Source organism: Eretmochelys imbricata, chromosome 25, assembly GCF_965152235.1.
Source record: "Eretmochelys imbricata isolate rEreImb1 chromosome 25, rEreImb1.hap1, whole genome shotgun sequence".
NCBI lineage: Eukaryota > Metazoa > Chordata > Testudines > Cheloniidae > Eretmochelys > Eretmochelys imbricata.
In genome coordinates this window covers 4679505-4701248 of record NC_135596.1, presented here as the reverse complement: position 1 = coordinate 4701248, position 21744 = coordinate 4679505, and the positions used below count along the sequence as shown (strand labels likewise).

At 60.6% G+C, this 21744-nt stretch overlaps 2 protein-coding genes across 2 annotated transcripts in view; one reads left to right on the top strand and one right to left on the bottom strand.

Annotated features, from left to right (window-relative positions):
• Positions 1 to 700: 700 nt before the first annotated feature.
• On the bottom strand, positions 701 to 21089 carry MFSD12 (major facilitator superfamily domain containing 12). Its single transcript, XM_077841900.1, has 10 exons — positions 20642 to 21089; positions 10456 to 10666; positions 7460 to 7583; positions 6870 to 7067; positions 5673 to 5765; positions 5306 to 5398; positions 3782 to 3952; positions 3165 to 3259; positions 2582 to 2712; positions 701 to 1193 (listed from the first exon to the last, which is right to left on the bottom strand). The coding sequence occupies exons 1-10, from the start codon at positions 20907 to 20909 to the stop codon at positions 1105 to 1107; spliced, it is 1473 nt and encodes a 490-aa protein (XP_077698026.1). The 5' UTR covers positions 20910 to 21089; the 3' UTR covers positions 701 to 1104.
• The window catches only part of HMG20B (high mobility group 20B), an 89646-nt gene continuing 76115 nt past the window's right edge, over positions 8214 to 21744 (top strand). The window contains exon 1 of the mRNA XM_077841905.1: positions 8214 to 8232. The gene's annotated coding sequence lies outside the window, so the exon portion shown is untranslated. The remainder of the gene's footprint in view (positions 8233 to 21744) is intronic.

The following is a 21744-nucleotide window of genomic DNA, read 5'->3' as shown; positions in this document are numbered from 1 at the left end:
CTGGAGCAGTGGGGCTGTCCCACCACTTAATGCTCCTCTGCCCTCCTGCACCCCGCACTTTGGCCAGCCCGGCATTAACCCAGGAGAGGGGACATGCTACCACAAGCATGCCCGGCCTCCTGAGATCCCGGCCCAGGGCTGGGGAACCTGTCACCCAGCGGCACAGAGACCAAGTCAGACAGCAGCTGCACATCTGGGAGGGGCAGCCGCCACTGAAGGAGGCAGCCGTTTGGGAGAAGGCACATGAGCAGCGCCCTGGGAAGGGGGTGGGGGAGAGGAGGCCAGGGACAGGCTGGCGCTGTGGGTCCAAGTGTTAAAGACAAAAACCACAAGCAGCCACCCCCAAATCCTGAGATTAAAGAGCTGTGATTTTTAGCCTGAAGCACTGTATGGGTTCCCCTTCTGGGGGCAGAGCCTTAAGGGTTTCACACCTCTCTGCAGCCACAAGAGCTGGAAACTTGCTTCAAACAAAATCAAAGCCAAAATGCCCATTAGTCACCTGACTCCAGGAGCTGGGACTTTAAATCTCACAAGTGCTGGCTTTGCTGTGATGCTGAAGCCAGATCCCCTGTGCAGAGGCCAATCAGCAGAATTTCTAAGGGATGAAAGAGGGGCAGGTCCCCGCCCCCAGTTGGAAATGCAGTTTGCAGGAGAGTTGCCAGTAGTGAGGCAGATCGGAATCCCCCGCACACAGCGCTGCTGTCCTTCAAAATGTTGTCTCTTTACTCAGGATGGTCCTCGTTTAAAAAAAAGTGTTATTTCACAGACACGGATTGCACAACACGTGTTAAAAACGTACAGGTTTTCTATAGTGCCCCCTTCCCACAGTGCATGGGGTGGATCCAATTCGTGCCGCCGCCCGGCAAGTCTTAGGATTAGACATGTGCAAAGACATGGGATTTGCCCCTGCTGCCAGCAGGGGGTGATGTTACACAGTGACAGGGGAAGGAGAGTCTGTGCAAAGTGGCAGGAGGGAGATGCAAAGGAACAGGCCGACGTGCTGCACGACCTCAGCACCGGCCCTGCCCCGGGTCCCTTCCTTCGGCGCATCCCAGGTGGAAAGTGCAAGTGACGCAGTCCCGGTTCCAAGTGCGAGCGCCCAGCTCAGTTGACCGTGCTGCTTCGGCTCCTTTCCTCTGCGCTGCCAGCCTCATCCGGCACCGCCCCAGCCAGCGGCAGCACCGAGACGTCATCTGCAGCAGAGAGAGAAGCAGCCGCAGGTTGGCCTTTGGGTTAACAGGTCCCCAGGCCCTGAGGTGCCCCCTCCAGGTGTAGGACATGGGCCAGAAAAGCACTAAGCAGCTGACTGACAAGACCCCAGTCTGCATCCCGTGGCCCTGCCCGCTAGTGTCCATCTTAACCCAGGGGGCCCCTGGGCTTCCACCAGGGAGCGGGGGTATGATTAACGGGAGGCCGTGTTTTCTCCTGCCCCAGACACCCTCCCTGCAGAGAAGCATGAAGCACTCTGGGCCTGTGGCGGTCTAAGCTGTTACAGGAACTGTACCCTCATTCCCTGCTCATCCTCAGAGCAGCTGGGTGCACAAATCCTTGGGCAGCTTTGAAAGGTCTCAGCCCACATCTGCCAGCCCCGCTGGAGAGCACCTAGGCAAGGCCAGCTACACACCAGCTGAACCATCCAGCACTGAACACAGCCACCTGACGCCCAGCCCTGTGCTCTGACCACTAGCCCCCGCTGCCCCCCACCAGGTCTTGGCCAAGAGGCACCAGCTTCCCAGGAGCGAGGGCACGTCTACTCTGAAAGCGCCATGCTGCTGCAGCGTGTTGACAAAGGGGTGGTAGCAGCTCTCCCATGGACAGCGCTGTCGACATGGGGGTCAGGTCGGTATAACTACCCCACTTGGGGCTGGGGGGTCTGTAGTGTAGACCAGACTTCAGAGAGCAGCAGGAGCAGAGGCTGCACAGCACCCCCAGTGTTCAGCGAAGGAGCTGCAGTGCCCCCCAAAATCACCTTACCGGTGCCCCATAGTCATATTAGAGCCCCCAGCCTTCCAGGACATTGCAGATGCTTCCCCTCAGCAGAGCTGCCACTGAGTCAGTGGGGTGGGGGGAGCATCTGCTAACAGGCCTGGCCCCCCAGCTCAGCTTAAGCCTCTTCATTTTACCCCCCAGTGGTTCGGTGTAAGTCACCATGTCAGAGGATCTTGCACACACAGCCCCACCCCAGGGTCAGCTGGGTCTCCTGGGGACAGGATGGGGGGTGAGCTCTAGGGCTGCTTGGAGAACGGCCAGTCACCCAGCACGATGCCTGCGAGAGAGAACCCCAGGGAAAGGGCAGGTGCAATAGCTAGAGATGGGGAGAGCGGGTTTTCTAGCTCATTTAAATGCTGGCATCTGGCTCCCCTACAGTGCCTCCTGGTGGAAGTGGCTGGAACTGGAGCAGCTGTGAGCTTCCCCACAGCCAGCTTTGCTACACCACCACCTGCCGGGACCAGGGTAGCGGAAAATGCCCCCCACAGCCAGCAGGATCTGAAGACAGACGCCCTCCCTCACAAACCAGCCCCTCCTCTGCAGAGATTTCACTGCAGGCCCTGCTAGCCCCTCTCCCGGATACAGGACTCACGGAATCGGACCCGGATCGGCCAGATCATAATGCAGCACAGACACACAGTGGCGACCACAGCGACGCCCCCGGTGACTATCACCATCACCCAGTGGTAGAACTCAACGCAGCCGGCGCAGCAGAGCTGGGTGCTGAAGGCAAAGGGACAAGTGAGGCTCCAGCTCCCCCAGCCCGGCCCCCCCAGCCCCACGCACGCCCCGGAGAGGGGACAGAGCCGCTGAAGTCTGGGACGGCACAGAGCAGTCACTGCAGGTGGAAGGCAGGATGGCAAGTGCCCCAGTGGAGCAGGGAAGGGGCACGTGCTGGCTCTGGGAATGGCACAGTGCAGTGGTAAGGCGCCGCCAGAGTGTACCGCATCCCCCCGCTGGTTGGCCTACTACGGCTGGCAGCCAGGGCAGCTACTCTTTAGCTCAAGCGGCAGGGGACTGTGCTGGGAGTTGGAAGGTCTCGGGTTCTCCCATGGGGTGAGGGGAAGGACTGGTAGATACTCCGGACTGGGTGACTGGCTTGTTGCCTAGAGGGGAACAGAGGTGCCTGCCGCAGGGGTCTTCTCCAGCAGCCCCAGGCCAGCCATGACACTTACGGGCATGGATGCAAGTTCTGGATGGCCATCACCACCACCCCGTTGGCCACTTTGTCCGTGAAGCTCATGGCCCCGTAGACGAAGGCTCCGCTGTGCTGCAGGGAAAGCAACAGCATCAGCCTCATTCCACACCCACGTCTGCCTCCTCTGGCATCTCCCGCAGCTGCCCCGGCTCGGGCCCCCTGCAGACGTACACTGGGACCCCCTAGTCCTCTCTCACCCAGCTCAGGGCGGGCGCAGCTCGGCTCAGCCATGTACAGGATCAGGGAGCCGCGTGCCCTCTTGTGGGCAAACTCGTTCCTGCAGCAGAAGTTAATCCCCGTCTGGCACCAGCGCCAGCATCCCCTTCTGAAGAGACCCACAGGTGCTCTAAAGCCACTTCCAACACCCAGGAAGGGCAACGGCCCCACAAGCCCAGCAAGCACCCGTGCCGGACCACGCTGTGCAGAAGGAAGGCAGCCCTGTTCAGTGACCCGCCAGGGCGCCTTTCCAAGCCTGGATTAGCCGTTCCCTGCAGGGCATGGCAAAGGGGTGGTGGTACCCAGCGCTCTACCCCCAGGGGCACTAGCTGGGCAGCAGCTGTGCCCGGCCCATCACTTGCCCCCATAGGAACCTACCGTGTTGCTCCCAATGAGGTCAGCCGTCATGGAGAGGGATGTGACCAAGATGGTGGCCGAGCCAGCCCCGAGCAGCACAGCCGCTCCATAAACCTCTGCTCCCAGCTGGATGTCCAGGGCCACCCAGGAGGCGAAGGCCAGGATAATGAGTAACCCCATGAAGTAGGTCAGCTGCTCGGAGGCGAAGGGCAGGGAGAGGGGGGGTGGGGGGAAAAACACTCATTAAACCCAGGACTCCACATAGGATCATGAGTAGGAAGGATGTAGAGACACTGGAAAGTGACAAGGATGATCAAAGGGGTGGAAGGCAGCTGTAGAAGCAAAGGCTGAAGGGAGGGGGTATGTTAGTTTGGAAAAGAGGAAATTGAGGGGGAACATGGTAGCAGTCTTCAAATACTTTAAAGGCTGCCATAAGAAAGATGGAGAAATGTTTGAACCCACTGCCTCTTGTCCTGCCATCTGTGGCAAGAGAGAACAACGGCAGATTTAGAGTCTATCTCAGTAAGAACAGTAGGACAGTGGACCAGACCTGCCTCAGGACGTTGTGGAAGCTCCTTCACTGGAGATTTTCGAGAGGAGGCTGGATAACCACCTGGCTTGGACGGTGTAGAACACAGCAAATCCTGCCTCTTGGCAGGGGTTACACCAGTTCAGGCTGCTACCAGCCTTTCCTGTGGACTCCGTCTCCTGAATCTCAGCTGGAAACGTCCAAGGTGGGGCCTGAGTCTATCAAATGAGGGACAAGCCCCCCACAGCCTCCCTGCCCTTCGCGCTCTCTGCCCATCGATTCGCTACACCAGAAGGAACAAAGGAAGCAGCCAGAGAACAGAAGATAGGCTCCTGCCCCAAGGAGTCTGGCCAGGAAGGCTGTTGAGTGCACGTGGTGAGAAAGACTTTGCCTGGCATTTAGCCTAGTTTGGTAAGCGTGGCACCAGCTGCACTTTGGCTTTGTTTTCCTTGTAACCATTTCTGACTTTTCTGCCCCATGGCTTGTACTCACTGAAAATCTCGCCGTAGTTAATAAACTGGGTGTGTTGATTTGTCTAATCGAGCGTGTCTGAATTGACATGGCTGGGAAACTCCATTGGGGGGGAAGTTATGGGATATTGTTTCTGTTCATAAAATGGCAGGCTTTAGATAAGCTTGTATTGTCCAGGAGAAGGCTGGGCGGCACCAGACACGCATTGCTGGTGGGAAAGCTAGTGCTGGGAGCATGTTATGATCACCCTGTGATATAACCCAGGCTGGGGAGAGCCAGGGCATGGCCAGCTGCAGCACACAGACATGGCTGGGAGGGACTTGCATGCTGGAGTCTACAGCAGCAAAGCCATGTAAACGGTCCCCCAGCGTGGAGGGCAGGGGTGTCACAGTGACTCCGTCTGGATTGTACCCTGGGCACATCGCACCATGCAGGGTGGGGGTGTTCACCTCCTAGGGTCACTCCTGCCAATGGGCATCTCCCCGCAGGCCCAGATGTGTGCGGTTACAGTGGGACACTGCCCCCCATCCCCCCAAGCTACTCACATTTCGGCCGATCCACCTGTTGATGGGCTTCATGAGGAAGGAGGAGAGGAAGCCGCTGATGTACATCACCAGGGGGATGGTGGCGATGAATTTCTGGGGAGGAGAGAGACAGAGCAGAGTGCTTGGCTCACAGATGTCCCAAGGGTCTGTGTCCCCCCACCACTGCTGGGATCCCCTGCTCCATTTTGCCTTCCACCAGCCACACAGGGTGTTCCCCACTCATAACCCACCCCCTCCAGTGGTACAGGGACCCCCCCATGGGCGTCACAGGATTGTCGAGTTGGTGCCCGGTGTGAAGTGACCCCCAATGTGGCACGCCCAGAGCTGGGCAGGACCTGCCCACTGGCACCCCCTGCTGCTCACTCACCTTGGGCAGCATCAGCGAGTTGGTCAGGTACATGGCGATGTAGGTCTGGGACAGGTTGACAATCAGCCGCGTGGCCATGTACAGCATCGCCACCTAGCGGGAGACACGCCAGCCAGTTACGCCAGCCACCCCCCTGCCCTCCAGCCCAGCTCAGAGTGCTCTGTGCTGAAAGGAATGGAGACCTCGAGGCTCATGGCCCTGGTCCTCCACCCGCCTGGGGAAGAGATGGGACATCGCAGCCACAGGACGCAGAGCCAAAGTGCCCAGGGGGCTAGCACAGGCCAGTCCCGCAGGCCTGTGTAGAAAGCTTTGGGGCAGAAGACAGAGGTTCCTGTACCAAAGGGGAGGGGTCTCTCGTACCCCCCTCAAGTGTCCCTCCCCCAATAATGAGCCCCTTTGAATCTAGAGTCATCACCTGCCTCGCTGGGGTGCCCAGAGGCCTGGCTGGCTGGGCATAGGGCCAGCTGGGCACAGTGACATGTGGGTAGGTCTGAGCGTCCCAAGTGGGACGTCTGTCTGCCCTCGGGTCACCTGCGCTGCTCATGGAACCCCCCAGCACCCCTCCCCCTCGGCACCCACTCGGCAGTGCTCCTCCTGCCTTGGCCTGAGGGGGTGCTGTTGAGCCACCCAAAGCTTTGATTCTCCCCAGCCCCAGCGGGCGACAGTCCAGGCCCAGCAATACGCCCAGGGTGCCATACAGCTGTGCAAAGCCCCAGAGAGTCGCAGTGGCAGCCAGCTGCTGGCCACGCTCCCGCGCTCCCCGGCAGGTCCTGGAGGGGTGGGCAGCCCATCACACCCAGGACAGGACGCTCCTGACCCAGCACCAGGTGCTGAGCTGCGGGGACAACGCAGGGGCTAGGGCTCAGTAGCCATTTGGGGGCTCCTGTGTCCCGGGGGGTAGGGTGGGGTGTGGACACGGCAAAAGCCACCAGCACCACTGGCATGACTGGGCAGGCCAAGCCTGGAGACTGGCCTCCCCCGCAGCAGGGCACTGCCAAGGCAGGGGTCAGAGAGGGTGTACGGCTGGGGGCATCAGGCGCCTGTCCGCGCCGTACCTGTCCTGTGGATACCGAGATCCAGTTGCCAGGCCTGCCACCCAGCAATGCCCACATCTTGGGAGGCCCCCCACTCCCCACACACCTGTCCCCCTCATGGGACTGCCCTGCCCCAGCTCCCCTCACCGGGCACACCCTGTACCTGGTAGAAGGCAGGCTCCCGCAGCCAGTGTTTCCACAGCAGCAGTGGGCGTGGGGGGCTTTTGTGCCCCTTCTTCAGCAGCGGCGTGTGCTCCTCGGGCTCGAGCAGCCTGGCCTGAGGGTTGCGCCGCTCTTTGGTGCCCAGGTGGAACAGGAGCGAGAACACAGCGCCCACTGCCACCACGATCAGGGACAGGTTCTGATGGGACAGGAAGGAGACTCAGTAAATCCTCAGGAAGCCAGGGAGACAGGGCGCCAGCCAGCCGTGCATGGGTTAATCCTCTCCAGCCCCTTCCGAGCGGATCGGGGGCACTTGGAGAGGGGAAGGCCAGTCTGATCCCAGTCTCTGCCGAGAGACCCACAACTGCCCCATAAGCCCTGCGCTGCCTCACGCCATCTCCCAGCCTTCCCACCCCACATTTAACATCCAGAACATGTGGGGTACATGCAATTCACAAGGCTCCCCACCTCTCCCCGTCCATGCAGTGGAGAAGCAGGAAACGTCAATCTCAACCAACCCCCCACCCCCTGCAGGAGCCCAGGCCCCCCATCCCAGCTCTGCTGCTTGGGGCCCGGCTCCACCGCACTCACCCGGAAGACACTGATGTCAGACTTGCCCAGGTGCTCCATTGGCCCCGAGAGTCCGAGCTGGAAGTGCAGCAGCAGCCAGGCTATGCCGTACACGGTGATGTTGGCCGCGACGGTGAAGGCGTACCTGGGGGAGAGGACGCAGCGGGTCACGGGGCGCTCCCAGCCGGGGCGCCCGGGTGCACGAGAGGGAGGGGAAAACACGGCATGTTGGTGCAGGACAAGATCTGGCACCTGAGCCGGTCACATCCCCCCTACATTGCACAGCCAGAGTCAGGCACACTCACAGCACAAACCCGCCCTGGTGTGTGTGTGTGGGGGGGGGGGGGGTGAAGAAAGAGAACTGGTGAGTGTGAACACACCCATGGGGGTGAATTTGCACAGACGAGCAATGCTGCCCCCTGCTGGAGGGAGCCAGACTGGCCGGGGCAGTTGGGATTATGCTGCAGGGAGAACAGGGTCCCCGGACAGCTGGAGACTCTTCTTCAGACCAGGGGAGGCGCTCCTGGGACGCAGACCACAGTGGTGACACTGGGCAGGGCCTGCCGGGAGCTAGACCCCCCCACAGGGTCCGTGTCCAGCAGCCGCGGTCCCAACCCCCCTTTAGAGCCCAGTCTCTCCTCTTCCCCACAGGACCTCCCAGCCCCGCCCCGGTGCCTGTGGTTTAACAGGTGACCCTGGGGGCTGTACGGGGCAGACGGTTTGACAGACGGCAGCTTCTCACAGAGGCAGCGAGGCCTCCCGCAGCCCTAGCATGGCTCCACATCCTTCCTGTGGTGAGTTATCTGCCGAGTGCAGACACAGTGCGGGGGGGACTTCTGCCCGCTGACGACAGATAACTGGGCCGTTTGCCACTCGCCTGCTGATAAGAGACGCTTCCTCACCTGCTGACTCAGCACCGCGCAGGCTGGAGGGGGCCCGTAATGCTCCACCTGCCAAGCCATGGGGCCGTTTCCTCCGCTCCAGGGCTTGCTGGGGGGCAGCCCTGGGCCCCGTTTACCCGCAGAGCTGGTCGCCAGTGGGTGACGTGAGCGACTGACTCTTCTTGCTGAGTACAGCCAGGGGCAGCCTCCCACCCCTCCAGCTAGAATCACAGCCAGGACCCCAGACCCAGCCATCCCCACGTTCCTGGGCAGCTCCGGTCCTTCACCAGCCCCTCTAGCCAGGCCGGGGGCTGACAGGTGCTTTGGTGTTTGAAACGGAGCCATCCGTCCCCCAGTCCTGCACATCCCCTCCTGCAGCTGCCAGCCCGGGGTGTGTTTACAACGTGCCCGGCGCTGCGGACGCCCTCTGGATGCGGGTTTGTGCAGGCATTCAGGGGCTTATCTACGCCAAGCGGCTTGCTGGGAGCGGGGGCCATGGAGACAGCTACAAGGGGCACGTAGCCTCCCCAGGCCCGGCCCCTCGCCTGGCAGTGTCGGGAGGCTGCAGTGCGGGACAAGGCCTGTCCAGCTCTCCTGGAGGCAGGTAATGCCAGGTAGCAGCTGGGCCCTCATGTTCCTGAGCCAGACGAGGAGAGGGCACCACTGCCTGGACACTGAACCAGGGACAGAACTGGGGAGGGAGGGAAGAAGTCATCTGTCTGCAGCTCCCAAACCTGGGGTATCACTGGCCACCCCTCCTGCCACGGAGCGGCTGGTGCCCTGTCACACCCTGAGCCCCAGGAGCTGCTGTGGGGCGGGCAGGAAGGGGGCAGAGCCCGAGTGCTCCCAAGACACCGGTTCTCATGCCCACTGAGATCTGATGCACCCCGGCTTGGAGCCAGGCAGCTTTCAGGGTGCTGGGGGAGTTCAGAGCTCGGGCAGCTCCGAGCATGGGTCGCTCTCTACAGGCCTGACCCAAAGCCGGGGGACTGAGGAGAAGAGCCACAGCGAGGTCGGGCTCACAGCTGTTGGGGGCAGGGAGGCCGGCAGGACATTCGCAAGGGGGGAGCAATTTAAAGAATGATTGACAGGCTGGGGCTCAGGACCAGCCAGACCTGGGGACTGCTGGGCTTTAACAGACAAGCCCTGCAGGAGAAATTAACCCTCTCAGCCCCAGAGGGGACTGGGCACGAGCAGCAGCCATAGGGCTGAGAGGAAGCTGGGCCAGCCCCGTAGGGGAGTCCGAAGGGGGCAGGGAGCGGTGTGCATGAAACGGCTTTCAGCCCAGTGGGGTCCAGCAGCTTGGCGGGGCCCCCCTGCACCCATCTCCATGGGCGTGACCCTGCCCAGGTACTGGGAGCTGGGCAAGGCACGGAGTGATGGGCAGGAAGCCACACAGCCTGGCACCTCAGCATCCCATGGGCAGAATTAGCCGGCGTCTCCTCGGACGCAGCTGCACCTCCTCCCGCCGTGCTTGGTCCCCAGTGCTCCCAAGCGCCCTTCAGAGCCGGACACAGCCCTGGGTCTTACTCAGAAGATGAGTGCATGGGGGGCTCTCACAGTCCCAGTGAGCAGCATGATCCGGCCTCAGGAGGGGAGGGGTGCGCATGCCAGGGGTGGGGTGTGTACCAAGAGGTAGCAGCCGCCCTGCTCCCCATGTGGCCAGGCAGGTGCACAGTTCACACTGCAGCATGCAGGCGAGTGACCCCCAGCCGGGCCATTCACACGGCACAGCTGCCTGCGGAGATCTTGGGTCCCAGCAGGCAGCTCTGCGAGGGAGGCTCCAGGACCCAAACCTCCACCCTGGAAGCATCGGGTCCCAGCCTTCGCTGCACTGCTACCTCGGGGCAGGGGCATATGTGTGCACCATCTGCTCTGGCTGCTGCCAGGCAGGGGTGACGCTCAGTCACAGAGTTCAGACACGCTCCCCACTACGCTATTCGAGCGGTGCTGGTAACAGAGGGGGCAGTCGGAAAATCACCCACGCTAAGTGAGGATAACAGCCCACTACTGGCTCACAGCTGATGGTGCTGCTCCTTCAGCTGCAGGAGAAGCAGCCTGTGCTGTCATCACCAAGCGCCCAGTTCGAGGCCCGCCAGCACCCGTGGCTGCCTACAGGGCATGCCACCCTCTCACCTGAACGCTGTGAGCTCCACTTTCTCGTGGTCGGTGGTCACCAGCTCGGGGATGAGCGACAGGTGGGAGATCTGGGTGGCTGCCCAGCCAAACTGGAAGAGGACTACGAAGGGGACGTAGTAGATGAGCGTGGCCCACTGGGGCGTGGCCTCCGTGCAGCCCAGACAGGGGTTGAATATGAAGGGGAAGGACAGCAGGACGCAGACAGTCCCTGGGGAGACAAGAGACAGGAGTTAGCGCTGGGCCCGCTGGACGTGAGGCCAGGAGCAGGGGAGGGACACACACCAGTCCCGAGGTTCTTGGGCACCGCATGGCAGCTCAGAGCCCAAGGGGCACAGCAGATGTGGCCGCCTCTCACAGCGGGATCTACGCCATGGGCAGCGCGTCTGTGCAAGGCACTGGCCTGTAAAGCCAACTCCTCTCGTCTTTCTGCTCCTACTCCGTGGGTACTCTGAGCTGGCAGCCCTCTGCCGGGGCAGTCAGCAAGTCCCTCTCCCCGGGGACTCCCAAGCTTACTCTGGTGGGGCTCCTGTCTCCAGCCAGGCTGCCTCGGGGGTGCCCGCCCGGCCTTCTGCTAGAGCCAAGCTCCTAGCCAGATTACTGACACTTAGCAGCCGGGAGCAGCAGTCAGCACTGCCGGCCAGATCTGCACCGGGATGCTGTCCGGCCCAGAGACACCAGCAAGGTTCATTGTCAGCCCATTGTTATGCCATTCGTCCCTGCGGGGGGTGTCTGTGTGTGTGAAAGACATGAAGGCAGAGCCATGCCCAGCCCCAGAGTCAGCCAGTCTGTGTAGGACCCAGGAGACGTGAGGCTGGGCCCTGAGCTAGACACTGGACCGTGCTCCTTAGGGCGCGGGCACGGTGAGCCGCTGGTGCCAGAACAAGGGCCCCCTTTGCACAGATCTCGGCCGGAGACAGCTGCTGGCTCACTTGCCGTGACGACTGAGGAGCCAGCCCCATGGCCCGAGAGAGCTGGACTCTGCCCTTGGCGAGCTGGGCAGCCCTAGAGCAGCGTCCTGCCCTCGCAACGCTGCCTGGGCCAGTGAGGGCTCAGGGGGATTCTCCAAACCTAGGGGAGTTGGCAGAGCCAGGGGCAGGGGAAAAGGGTCCAGGAGAGCCTGTCTACAACCCAACGCAGCCCCGCCAGCCACCTGGCTCCAATCCAAGCAAGCGCCGGTACCCCAGCGCCATGGGTCACACCAGGGGGAACCGACGCGGCACCACTTGGGTCTAGTGAGGCGAGAACGGCGCTTAGCCCTGGCGGCTGCTCTCTGTGCACCTGAGCCCACGGATTGCTCAGGGCTTCGCCATTTCTAGCACCAGGCGACAGCTGAATGTTCTCCGCTGAACAGACCCACTGGCTGATTATTGCCCCTGCCCCCACAGGGCGCTGGCTGCAGCCCCTCCACGAGCCCGTTCACAGGCACTGCACTAGAGGGGATTTTGGAGAACGCCCCCCACCCCCTCAGGCAGGCTTGTGGCCTTTACTGGCCAGAGAAGCCCACAGAGTTCGGGGTCTGACCCCTCAGCATCTGGTGGTAGTTGAGGGCTGGTCTCCCCACCCAGCCCCCCATGCCCTGCCAACCCCCCACCTCTCTGCATGCCCCAGCCCATCCCCCCAGAGCAGGCTTTGCTACTGTCAAGAAGCCAGCGCTGGGAGGGACAAAGGCACACATGCCGTCCCCAGGAGATGGCAAAAGGCGAGCAAGGGCTGGCCAGGAGAGACAGCCCAGCGTGGCTAACGGGCCACTTCCGTCAGCTGCAGGAGCAGGCGGACGCCTCCATCCCTTGGCTGGAGGAAAACGACCATGCCAAGAACAGGGAAGCCAGCAGGCAGCACAAGCTGTGCCCTCGCACATTCGCTGGGGCCCAAGATCAGCACATCAAAGGTGCCGGCGGCTCAGCAGGCCTAGGAACCTCGCAGCACGTCTGCAAGCCGGCTCCCCCGCGTCCCAGCCCAGCGCCGGGCACCAGAGTCACTCTTCTGCCCAGCGGCTTTCTCCACACCGGGCAGTGGTTTCAGTTTCCTAAAGAGCTCAGCGGGGCCAGAAACCAATTCCAGGCAGAGTCAGAGCGAAACCAGAAACGCTCCCCGCAGCTCCCGTTCCCCACGCCAGCCTCTCAGTCAGCGAACGCATCAGAGCCAAAAGTGCCCCCAGCTTCAAGTCACCAGCATCGCGTCTGCTGGGCCACAGCCCTTCACGCGTGGCCTGCTGCCTAACACGCGTCCCGGAGCGCGCAGAGCCGCCCCTGCCCTGCCATGGAAACCAGCCCAGGTTCTCGCAGCCAGAGACGCCAAAAGGGCCCCCGTTGTATGTTGGGGCTCCTGGTTGCTCACGGGCACCGCAGCCGGCATAAACTGGTCAGCAAACCGGCCGAGGAAACCCCAGCTCTCCCCGGCTCCTTCAGCTGTCAAATGGCCTCCTAACAAGACAGTGTTTTCTAACCTGTCTCCAGAGCTGTGCGGAGAAGGCGGAGATCTTCCCCTCTGGGGTGCGCCTGCGGAAGGGGTTCTCCCCGGGCGGTGGTAGCTGGAATTCTTCCGTCCACCCAGCGGTGACCACTTGGGGCTGAAGTCGTGACATCGCACAGGACGGGAAACGTTTCCCATCCCTGAGCGGTGTGGTTAAGCCGACCTACCCTCACCGTGCAGACCAAGCCTCAGTCCATCTGCCTGCCCTCCCGCAGCCTGCTCTCTCTGTGCAGGGGCTTATTGTACTGCCTAGAGGCCTTCCCCCCGATAAGGGCCCTGTCGCGCCGGGCGCTGCAGACCCTTGGCGCGAGTCCCTGCCCTGCAGGCCCAACAATCTCAGGCCTTGTCTAAACAGGAAAGTGGCACCAGTTCAGACTACCAGCGTGAAGCTGAACCCATTCAGGGCTTGTCCACATGAAAACTAATCCAGATTAAGGCAGGATAGGAATGGAAAGCAGATTAGCCATTCCTGATTAATGCCACGTGTAGACAAACCCTTAGACCTTGGTCTATACCTGAAACTTAGGTCAATCCAACTAAGACGCTCAGGGGTGTGAAAATTCCACCCGAGAGATGTAGTTAAACTGAACGAAGACCTGGTGTCGGCCTAGCTGCTGCCTCGAGGGGGCGGATCGACTACAGCATCGAACTCCCCTTCCGCCACTGTAGCACGTCTACACTACAGAGGCCGAGCTGCAGCGCCCAGCTGTGCTGCTGAAACACCGTAGAGTTGGCACACGCCGCGTCAGCATGGCGCATGCCCACCCCCAGCCCCGGGTGAGTGCTCTTCAGCTCAAGGGGAGCTTGTTTCACTTTAACATAATCCTGTCCCAATCAACTCAGAGATATTTTCTTTCAGCCTCTTACACCAGAGCCAGGGCATCCACACTGGGGCTGGGGGCTTAATTTCCCCTTAAATTAAACCAGCTCAACTCTCACATACATGAGCCCCAAGACAAAGGGAATGCTCCCCCCCCCCCCGCCTCTCCCCTACCCTCTGTAAAATGGGGAACTGAGGCTCAGCAAGGACAAAATGACTCAGGAAGTGGGGGGTAGAGCCTGGGAATCCACCCAAATCTCATGGGTCCCAGTTCAACGCTTCAACAACGAGCTCCTCTCTCCTCCCTGGCACCACCTAGTCCCCCATCACAACAGGGGGCACCGCTTCCCTGCAGAACCGACTCATTAACTGGAAGGGGTGGGGGGAGAGACAGGTGGCAGGAGTCACTCGTATTTTCCAATATTACGGCCCCATATTTAGTGCTGGGCTAGACCTGTTCTTCCATCGCTCCTTGCAGGCCTGGTCGGCTTTGAACAAGTTACCTGTTGCCAACAACAGATTCAGCAGCAGCTTGAGCAACAGTGCAGCGGGCGCTATCCACAACCTCCTAACATGGTTGGGACACATTTTTCCCTGCAACCATCACTGCCGATGGGCAGATTTCCTAGCCTAAGCCTCTGTCCCCAATACATTTACTCATCTGTGATCAGCTCCAAGCTACGTGCCTCAGTTGTCCATCCCGGAGCACAAAGAGATCAGTCTTTGTGGAGTTGGTAGGAAGTTGGCCTCATGACAGGACCCACAAGCTTTGAGTGGATTTTGACATGCCTTTCACGACAGCCCACATCAGACGCACTGATCTTGGGACATGATCAGCTCTGCACTAGCTTGAAAATGTCCCCTTATTCCAGCCTGGGGATCAAAAGCCTGAACTCAAAGACCAAGACTGGAGCCATACTCTGCCCTCGAGTTTGGACATCAATGGGGGTTCTGTCTGAATGCAGGACGTGCCCCCAGAGCTGGGGTAGAGCTGCAATGGCAAGAAAGGATTCAGACCCGCTGTGCTTTTCATCTGGGCCCTCTGCAGCTCAAGCCAGAAGCCCCAGGAAGCTCTGGTCCCCAACGTGTCCCCATGACAGGTTCACGTGAATAATGGCTTTGCACAAGATGAAAGAGGTTCCTGTCATCTTGAGATAAAAGAGCTCTCAGAAGATTTCATCAGACAGTCTGGGGCTGAGGGCTGTTTGCAACCCATAAGGGTTTCATTTAGAGATGGGCCCAAACCTAATGCTTGGGGGCAACTGAGATGACAGGCTTCAAGCCCCCAGTTCTGCTCCATGCTAGTAGCCAGATGCTACATATGGAGGGGCCCATGGATTAGCTGCAAGTGCTTAGCAGTGGTCAAATTCTCCGTTAACAATAGCCAGGGAGGTTTGGTTGCACCGTCACCTCCCCCTACCTCTTCCAGGGGCTGATCCAAAACCCACCAAGTCCATGGGAGTCCTCACACTGGGCTTTGGATCAGGCTGCAGAGCCTCAGGTATTCTGGGAGAGGCCAGTTTCCACACTGCCCGGTTCTAGAGCCAGATTATCAGCGGTTGGATCATTGGGGGTGTGACAGCAACACCAACGCAGATCACAGGCCCCTTGGGTGGGGCACTGCACAAGCACAAAGAAAGACAGTCTTGGCCCCAAAGAGCTCGCACGCGAAACAGACCAGACTAACAATGTATGGGAGGGGAAACTGAGGCAGCTAGAAGGGAAAGGACTTGCCCAAGGTCATCCAGCAGGTCAGTGGCATAGCCAGGGGCAAAATCTGCTCTTCCGAGTCTCAGTCTGGGGCACTAACCCTGGCCCACACTGCCCATTATGAATCCCAACTGCAGGGGGAAGACTGTGTCTCGGTTAGCTGGCAGCAGCCCTTATAGACTCATAGACATTAAGGTCAGCAGGGACCATTCTAATCATCTAGTCTGATCTCCTGCACAACGCAGGCCACAGAATCTCACCCACCCACTCCGCGATAAACCTCTCACCTATGTCTGAGCTATTGAAGTCCTCAAATCATAGTTTAAAGACTTCAAGGTGCAGAGAATCCTCCAGCAAGTGACCTGTGCCCCACACTATAGAGGAAGGCAAAAAAACCCCAGGGCCTCTTCCAATCTGCCCTGAAGGAAAATTCCTTCTCAACCCCAAATATGGCTTGGAAGGGCATGTCCTCTGACGCTCCTCTTGGGACGCTAGTCCCACATCCGAGTCTGGGGAGGTGAGCCTGACAGCCTCCCCGAGAGCTGCCAGTAAAGACAACAGCGCGTCCAGTCCAGAGCAGGGACAGGCGCCGTCTGCATGGGCATCATTTGTGCCCACCTGCTCTAGCTCTGGCCTTTCAGAACAAAGGAGCCACCGGCAGGGAACACATGACCCACCAGTCCCAGATGCTCCTTGAGGGACACTTCTAGATGCCTGGAAGCTGGAGCTGTGACAGCGTCCCAGGAGAGGTGCAAATGCTGTGGGGGGGGGGGGGGAGTGGGGGCGGGACTCCCCTTCCAGCAGCCTAGGAAACAAGGGCCCCCCACTCAAAGGGACCAGCCCCTGGCTATGCACTGCCCTCAGGGCACTCAGATCAGCGGGAGACCTGTGCATGAATGGAGGGCAGGATGTGCCCTAGGCAGCCAGCCAGGGAACTGGCGTGCAATGGCTGGTCACCATTCAAAGCTCTAGGGCCAAAGGCAGAGAGTGGCTGCTCGCCAAGCAGGTTATGGAGAGAAAGTGGTCACTGTGGACTCCTGGGCTCAGCCTACACGCTGTCCCGTTTCCCAGCTCTCCTGCTAGCTGGTGCTGTGGTGTGAACAGGGGAAGGGTGGCCCACCAGTGAGTGCATCAGCCTTGGCCTCCAGTAATTTGGGTTTGATTCTTTTCTCCGCCACAGGCTCACTGGGTAACTGTGGGCAAGTCACTACGGGTGCGTTTATACTGCATTGTAAACCAGGGCGTGTGGGACCCAGGCTTGTGGACTTGCTGTTTCCAAGCCCGTGCGTAAGAGTCCACACTGCACTGTCAACCTGGGTTTACCATTGTAGGACCCGGGTCTCACGGCTGTGATAACACATGCACACTGCACAGATCTGCTGGCTCAGGTCTGTGGCTTGAGCTGCGTCCACACTACAAAATGACAGGGCTTGGACCTGATTCTCAGCAGGACTCTGACCCCACCCCAGCAGGGTCCTAGGACCCAGATCCTGTGTGTTTGCTGACCCGAGTCAGAATGATTTGTGTCGATGGAAGTGGGGGCTTGGGCTCAAACCGGAGTCAGAGCCCAGCCTCAGCATACAGTGTAGACGTATCTGCTTGGTGCCTCCTCTGTACAACAGGGTACCGGGGGAAAGATAGTGGTGCCTGGTTTCACAGTGGTGCTGTGGGTGTGAGGAGCTCAGATATGATGGCGATGAAAGTACAAGAGATGAGACAAGGAGAAAGCAGCTTCCACCTGACAGCCCAGCCTGGCAAAGGGCCATGTGTCCTCTACACCCACTGAGCAGGGGACCCAGATCACAATCCCTGGCCCTCTCGGGATCGGGGCCAGCCAAGTGCCAGCCGAACGTACAGAACAGAGTAGGCAACTTACGAACTAGACGGTGCAACCATGGCGTCTTAATTCCTCCACATCACGTGGCTCTTTGTAACCTTCTTCTAACAGCACAGGAGGAGTCTGGCTCCTGGAATCTATTTCTGGCTTTGCCATGAGCTCTTGAGTGAATCTCTTCCCCCCTGTGTGTCTAAAAAGTTCACCCACTAAAACGGGGAGAGGCCTTCGCTTACACTGGGTGGCTGCAAAGGTCTCATGAGATGCTCAGGCTGGAGTCTGACTAGCATCCCAAGAGCAGCGTCAGGGGACATGCCCTTCCAAGCCAAGTCTCTGGGGCCCGCCTGACTACATCTCTGTTCATAAGTATCTACCTGTCTGTACCCTGCCACCCTGCAGCGATGAAGCTGGGAATCGAGGAGGAAGATGTGTCCCAAGGGTTAACTCAGCGCTTCTCCCCAGCAGCTCCGGGGTTCTGCCTTCACAGCAGGAGAGGGGCTGGTCCATAACCATTACTGCCTTGTCATCAGAGGGGAGGGCCTGGGGTGTTCTCTCTCAGACGTACTAGGTGCCCATTTCTTCATCTTAACAACCACCCTAGGAGCCTGAATCGCTGGAGTCTACCCTGTGCCCATTTGAGAAGGCTCCAGGGCAGTGCCTCCAGGAGTAGCAACAGCAGGGGTCAGTGGTAGACTATGCATTTAATCACATCCCCTCCAAGGCCTGCTCCACACTAGGAACTTGCATCAGTATGGCCAGGGCTCTCAGGAGTGTGAAAAATTCCCCGAGAACCACAGCTACACAGACTTGACCCCTGGTATAGACAGCACCGCCTCCAGAGGAGATGGATTACCTACGCCGATGGGAGAACCCACCCCCTCCGCTTAGGTGGTGTCTATACTGAAGAGCTGCAGCTGTGCGGCTGTACTGTTTGAAGTGTGGACATACCCCACGAGGAGAAGACACCTGGGCCACATGTAGCAGAAGGTTCAACCTGGCCTACGTGGCACAGTTTTGTCAACAAAACAGTGGAGATGCACACACTGAAATTCTCCTCCCGCTGATGTAACTCCCCTTCTATGCGGGCATAATGAAACCAGCGCAACGAAAGGCGTAGGGCTTATGTCAGTGTAGTTAGGGCGAAGGCTGTCGGCGGTCATTCTTGTCAATGTCACCGGTCCATTGGAGCCATGAAATTGACAAGAAAGCTGGCTCCTGGATCTCTCAAGCTGGGTTACCGCCTGGTCTCCGCTCCAAACTGGGCTGCCACCCAGGCTCCCAGCTTGGATTGCCACCCTGGGCTACCCCCTCCCCGCTGGAAGCCCTGCTCCTCCCCTGGGTTCCCAGCTCCCCACTCCCTGCTGGGGACACAGCTGCCGACTGGACTCTGGGTGTGGATCTCCCTGCCACAGGTGAAAAGCCCTGGGCGGCTGCCCCCCACTCCCAGCTGGGAGCACAGAGGCGAGAAACCCTGGGTGGCAGCTGGCTTCCAGTGCCGAGCTGCAAGCCCTGGCTCTCAGTCCCCCACACTGCCCCTCTTCAGTCTGTGGAAGCGCTCCTGGCTAAGGAAGCGCACCACCGACAGGAGGGTAGCGTGGACATCAGCCACCGGCGGCTGCAAGTCAGCCTAACGTGGATCGACTTATCTTCGTAGTGCAGATGTAGCCTCTGATAAGAGCAGACTGTCAGCCTGGTTGTCACAGGGGATTGAACCCATAGCCTCAGAGTTAAATGTGAGCCTGAGGACTCAGTGCCCTAGGTGGGAGCTATGGTAGACTTATGCCAGGTTCAGAGCAGTACACATCACACCAGGCATGGCCCGTCTGCATAGAGCCTTCGAACCAGGGTAGCCGCCCCAGCGGTATTTCCCAGCCCAGCACACCTGCGAAAGCTTATGCTCAAATGCATTGGTTAGTCTCTAAGGTGCCACAAGTCCTCCTTTTCTTTTTGCAAATACAGACTAACACGGCCGCTACCCTGACACCTATGGTGCACCATCATCGGCATGGCTCATAACTGTGCCAGCCCCAGGACACAGAGTCTGTGACAATTTAAACCAAGCTTGTACGGTTACTTATTCATACACAAACTCCAGCAGCTTTGATTAGCCCAGACATCATTAACCCAGGCACCCCAGTGGTCTCCCAGCAGGAGTTATTATCCCCCAGCCCCTCACGCAGACAGGCTCCCAACCCCTTTACGTGGCCACCTGTGCAAATGAGCCCTACTCCCAGGAGCAAAGCTCTGCAGGATCAGGCCCTCCATTGCCCCGAGCCATTTCAATGGCTAATCATGCTCTGTCCCAAGCTGACAGGGAGCTTTTCTGTGCTCTGCTTAACAGCTGCCACATTCCACCCCAGAAGTAGCTGCATGTCCCTGGTGGGAGAGCAATCCCTGCTGACAGGTTGTACCTGTCAGTTTCCAGGGTGCTTTGGAGTCCCCGTACAATGATTTGGGGTCCTTAGCCAGGAGCGCTTCCACAGACTGAAGAGGGGCAGTGTGGGGGACTCAGAGCCAGGGCTTGCAGCTGCCACTCAGGGTTTCTCGCCTCTGTGCTCCCAGCTGGGAGTAGGGGGCAGCCGCCCAGGGCTTTTCACCTGTGGCAGGGAGATCCACACCCAGAGTCCAGTCGGCTGCTGTGTCCCCAGCAGGGAGTGGGGAGCTGGGAACCCGGGGAGGGGGACTCCTGCCATCATCTGCTCTGGCCTCCTGTATAGCCCAGGCATCTGCGGGGATGAGAGGCATCCTACAATTCCCTTTGGTCGGTTTCCCCCGCTGGCGGCTGGGAAGGGGCTTTAGGGTCAGTTTGCACCTGGAGTCCTGGAAGGCCTCACCTGACCTTTCTCCAGAGAGGAGAGAGCTTCAGCCTCCCCAGCACAGCAGGGAGGGCCCCGGCCTCTGGGAGCTCTCCTGTACCCAAAGCCCTGGCCCTGGCAGGATGCTCAGAGGGGACGCCGGGGGGCCCGTACTGTGCAGGGCAGGGCTGGGCAGCAGAGCAGCGGCCAGGGAAGGGAGACAGCCGGGGAGCTGCTGTGATACGGGGGCGGCCAGTCCGGCCGGTGGGAGCAGCGCAGGGACAGTGGCGTTCAAACGCCTCGCCGGCTTCGCCTTCCTTCTCGCCTCTGCTCAGCCGCAGGCTCTCCTGGGGGGTCCCCCCCATCACCTGCAAAGCGGGTCGGGGGGGGCTCCCAAAATCGCTTTGAGATGGGGGGGCCGCACAGCTCTTCTCCAGCCCCCCCGGTGCAAGGGCTGCCTCGGAAGGGGGCTCCCAGACCCGTGCCCGCTTAGCCCAGCCCCCCTGTCCCCAGGGCGCAGGACCCCCCAGCCCGGCCGGGGCAGAGCCTTACCCACGAGGTGCCAGGATTTCCGCCGGCCGTAGCGCCCGCAGCCGGCCGAGCGGTCGGACTCGTAGCCCACCAGCGGCGTGCAGACCCCGTCGGCCACCTGGCCCACGAGCACCAGGGTCCCCGCGTGGGTGCTGCTGTAGCCCAGCACGGCGTGGAAATAGACCAGCAGGTAGGTGAACCACATGGAGGCGCACAGGTCGTTCAGGAAGTGCCCCAGGGAGTAGCTGAGCCGGGCCGGGCCGGAGAGCGGCGGCGGGGGCTCGGCCATGGCGGGGCTCCCGAGGCGGGGCGCGCAGCGGCTCCCCGCAGCTGCATCCAACGGCGGGAGCGGGGCGGGAGCGGGGGCCAGGGAGCCGGCTGGCGGCGGAGCGCCCGGCGCGGGGGTTTTACGGCCCGGCGCCCGCCCCGCTCAGCCGAGCCCCCCGCCTGCCAGCCGTGGAGCGGCCGGGGCCAAGCGCCCGGGGCAGGGCTCTGCCGGCGGCCGGGGCCAATCGGGAGGGCGGCGGGGCGGGGCCGGGCCAGGCTCGCCCCGCCCCGGGGCCGCGCCGAGCCGCGTGGATCGCTGGGGCTGCGGCCGGGAGCGGCGGCGGCGGGCTGCGGTTGCTTGCAGAGCGAGCGCCGCCTCGGGTCTCTCGGCCGCTGGCCCGCTCCGTGCCTCAGTTTCCCCACCTGTTAAAGGGGGGCAGTGACACTGAGCCGCTTGGGGAAGCGCTTTGAGGCGGAAAGAGCTGGGTGTTGTTAGCAGCGCGGCCCTGGCACCCGGCTCAGGAGCTCCCAGTGCTTTCCTGAGGGCCCCCCCCCCCTTCCCCGGCGAGGGCGAGGTTACCCCTCTCACCAGGAGCCTGGCCTAGCTCGCTGCGCCGATTTGACAGGGGAAAGTAAAACCTGCAACTTGCTGGGTTGTTGTTGTTTTGCTCAACACCCCAAATTGCTCCATCAAAACAGAGAACAGCTGCTCCCTGCACACCCGGCAAAGCCAGGCCCCTGACAGACCCGGGGGTCACAGCGGGGCATCTGACAGGCCCTAGAGGAAGCAGAGCGAGGTTGCGGTGGGGCCCAGATTTAGTTGTGGTGTTTCGCCAGTGGAATGGTTGGTACATTGT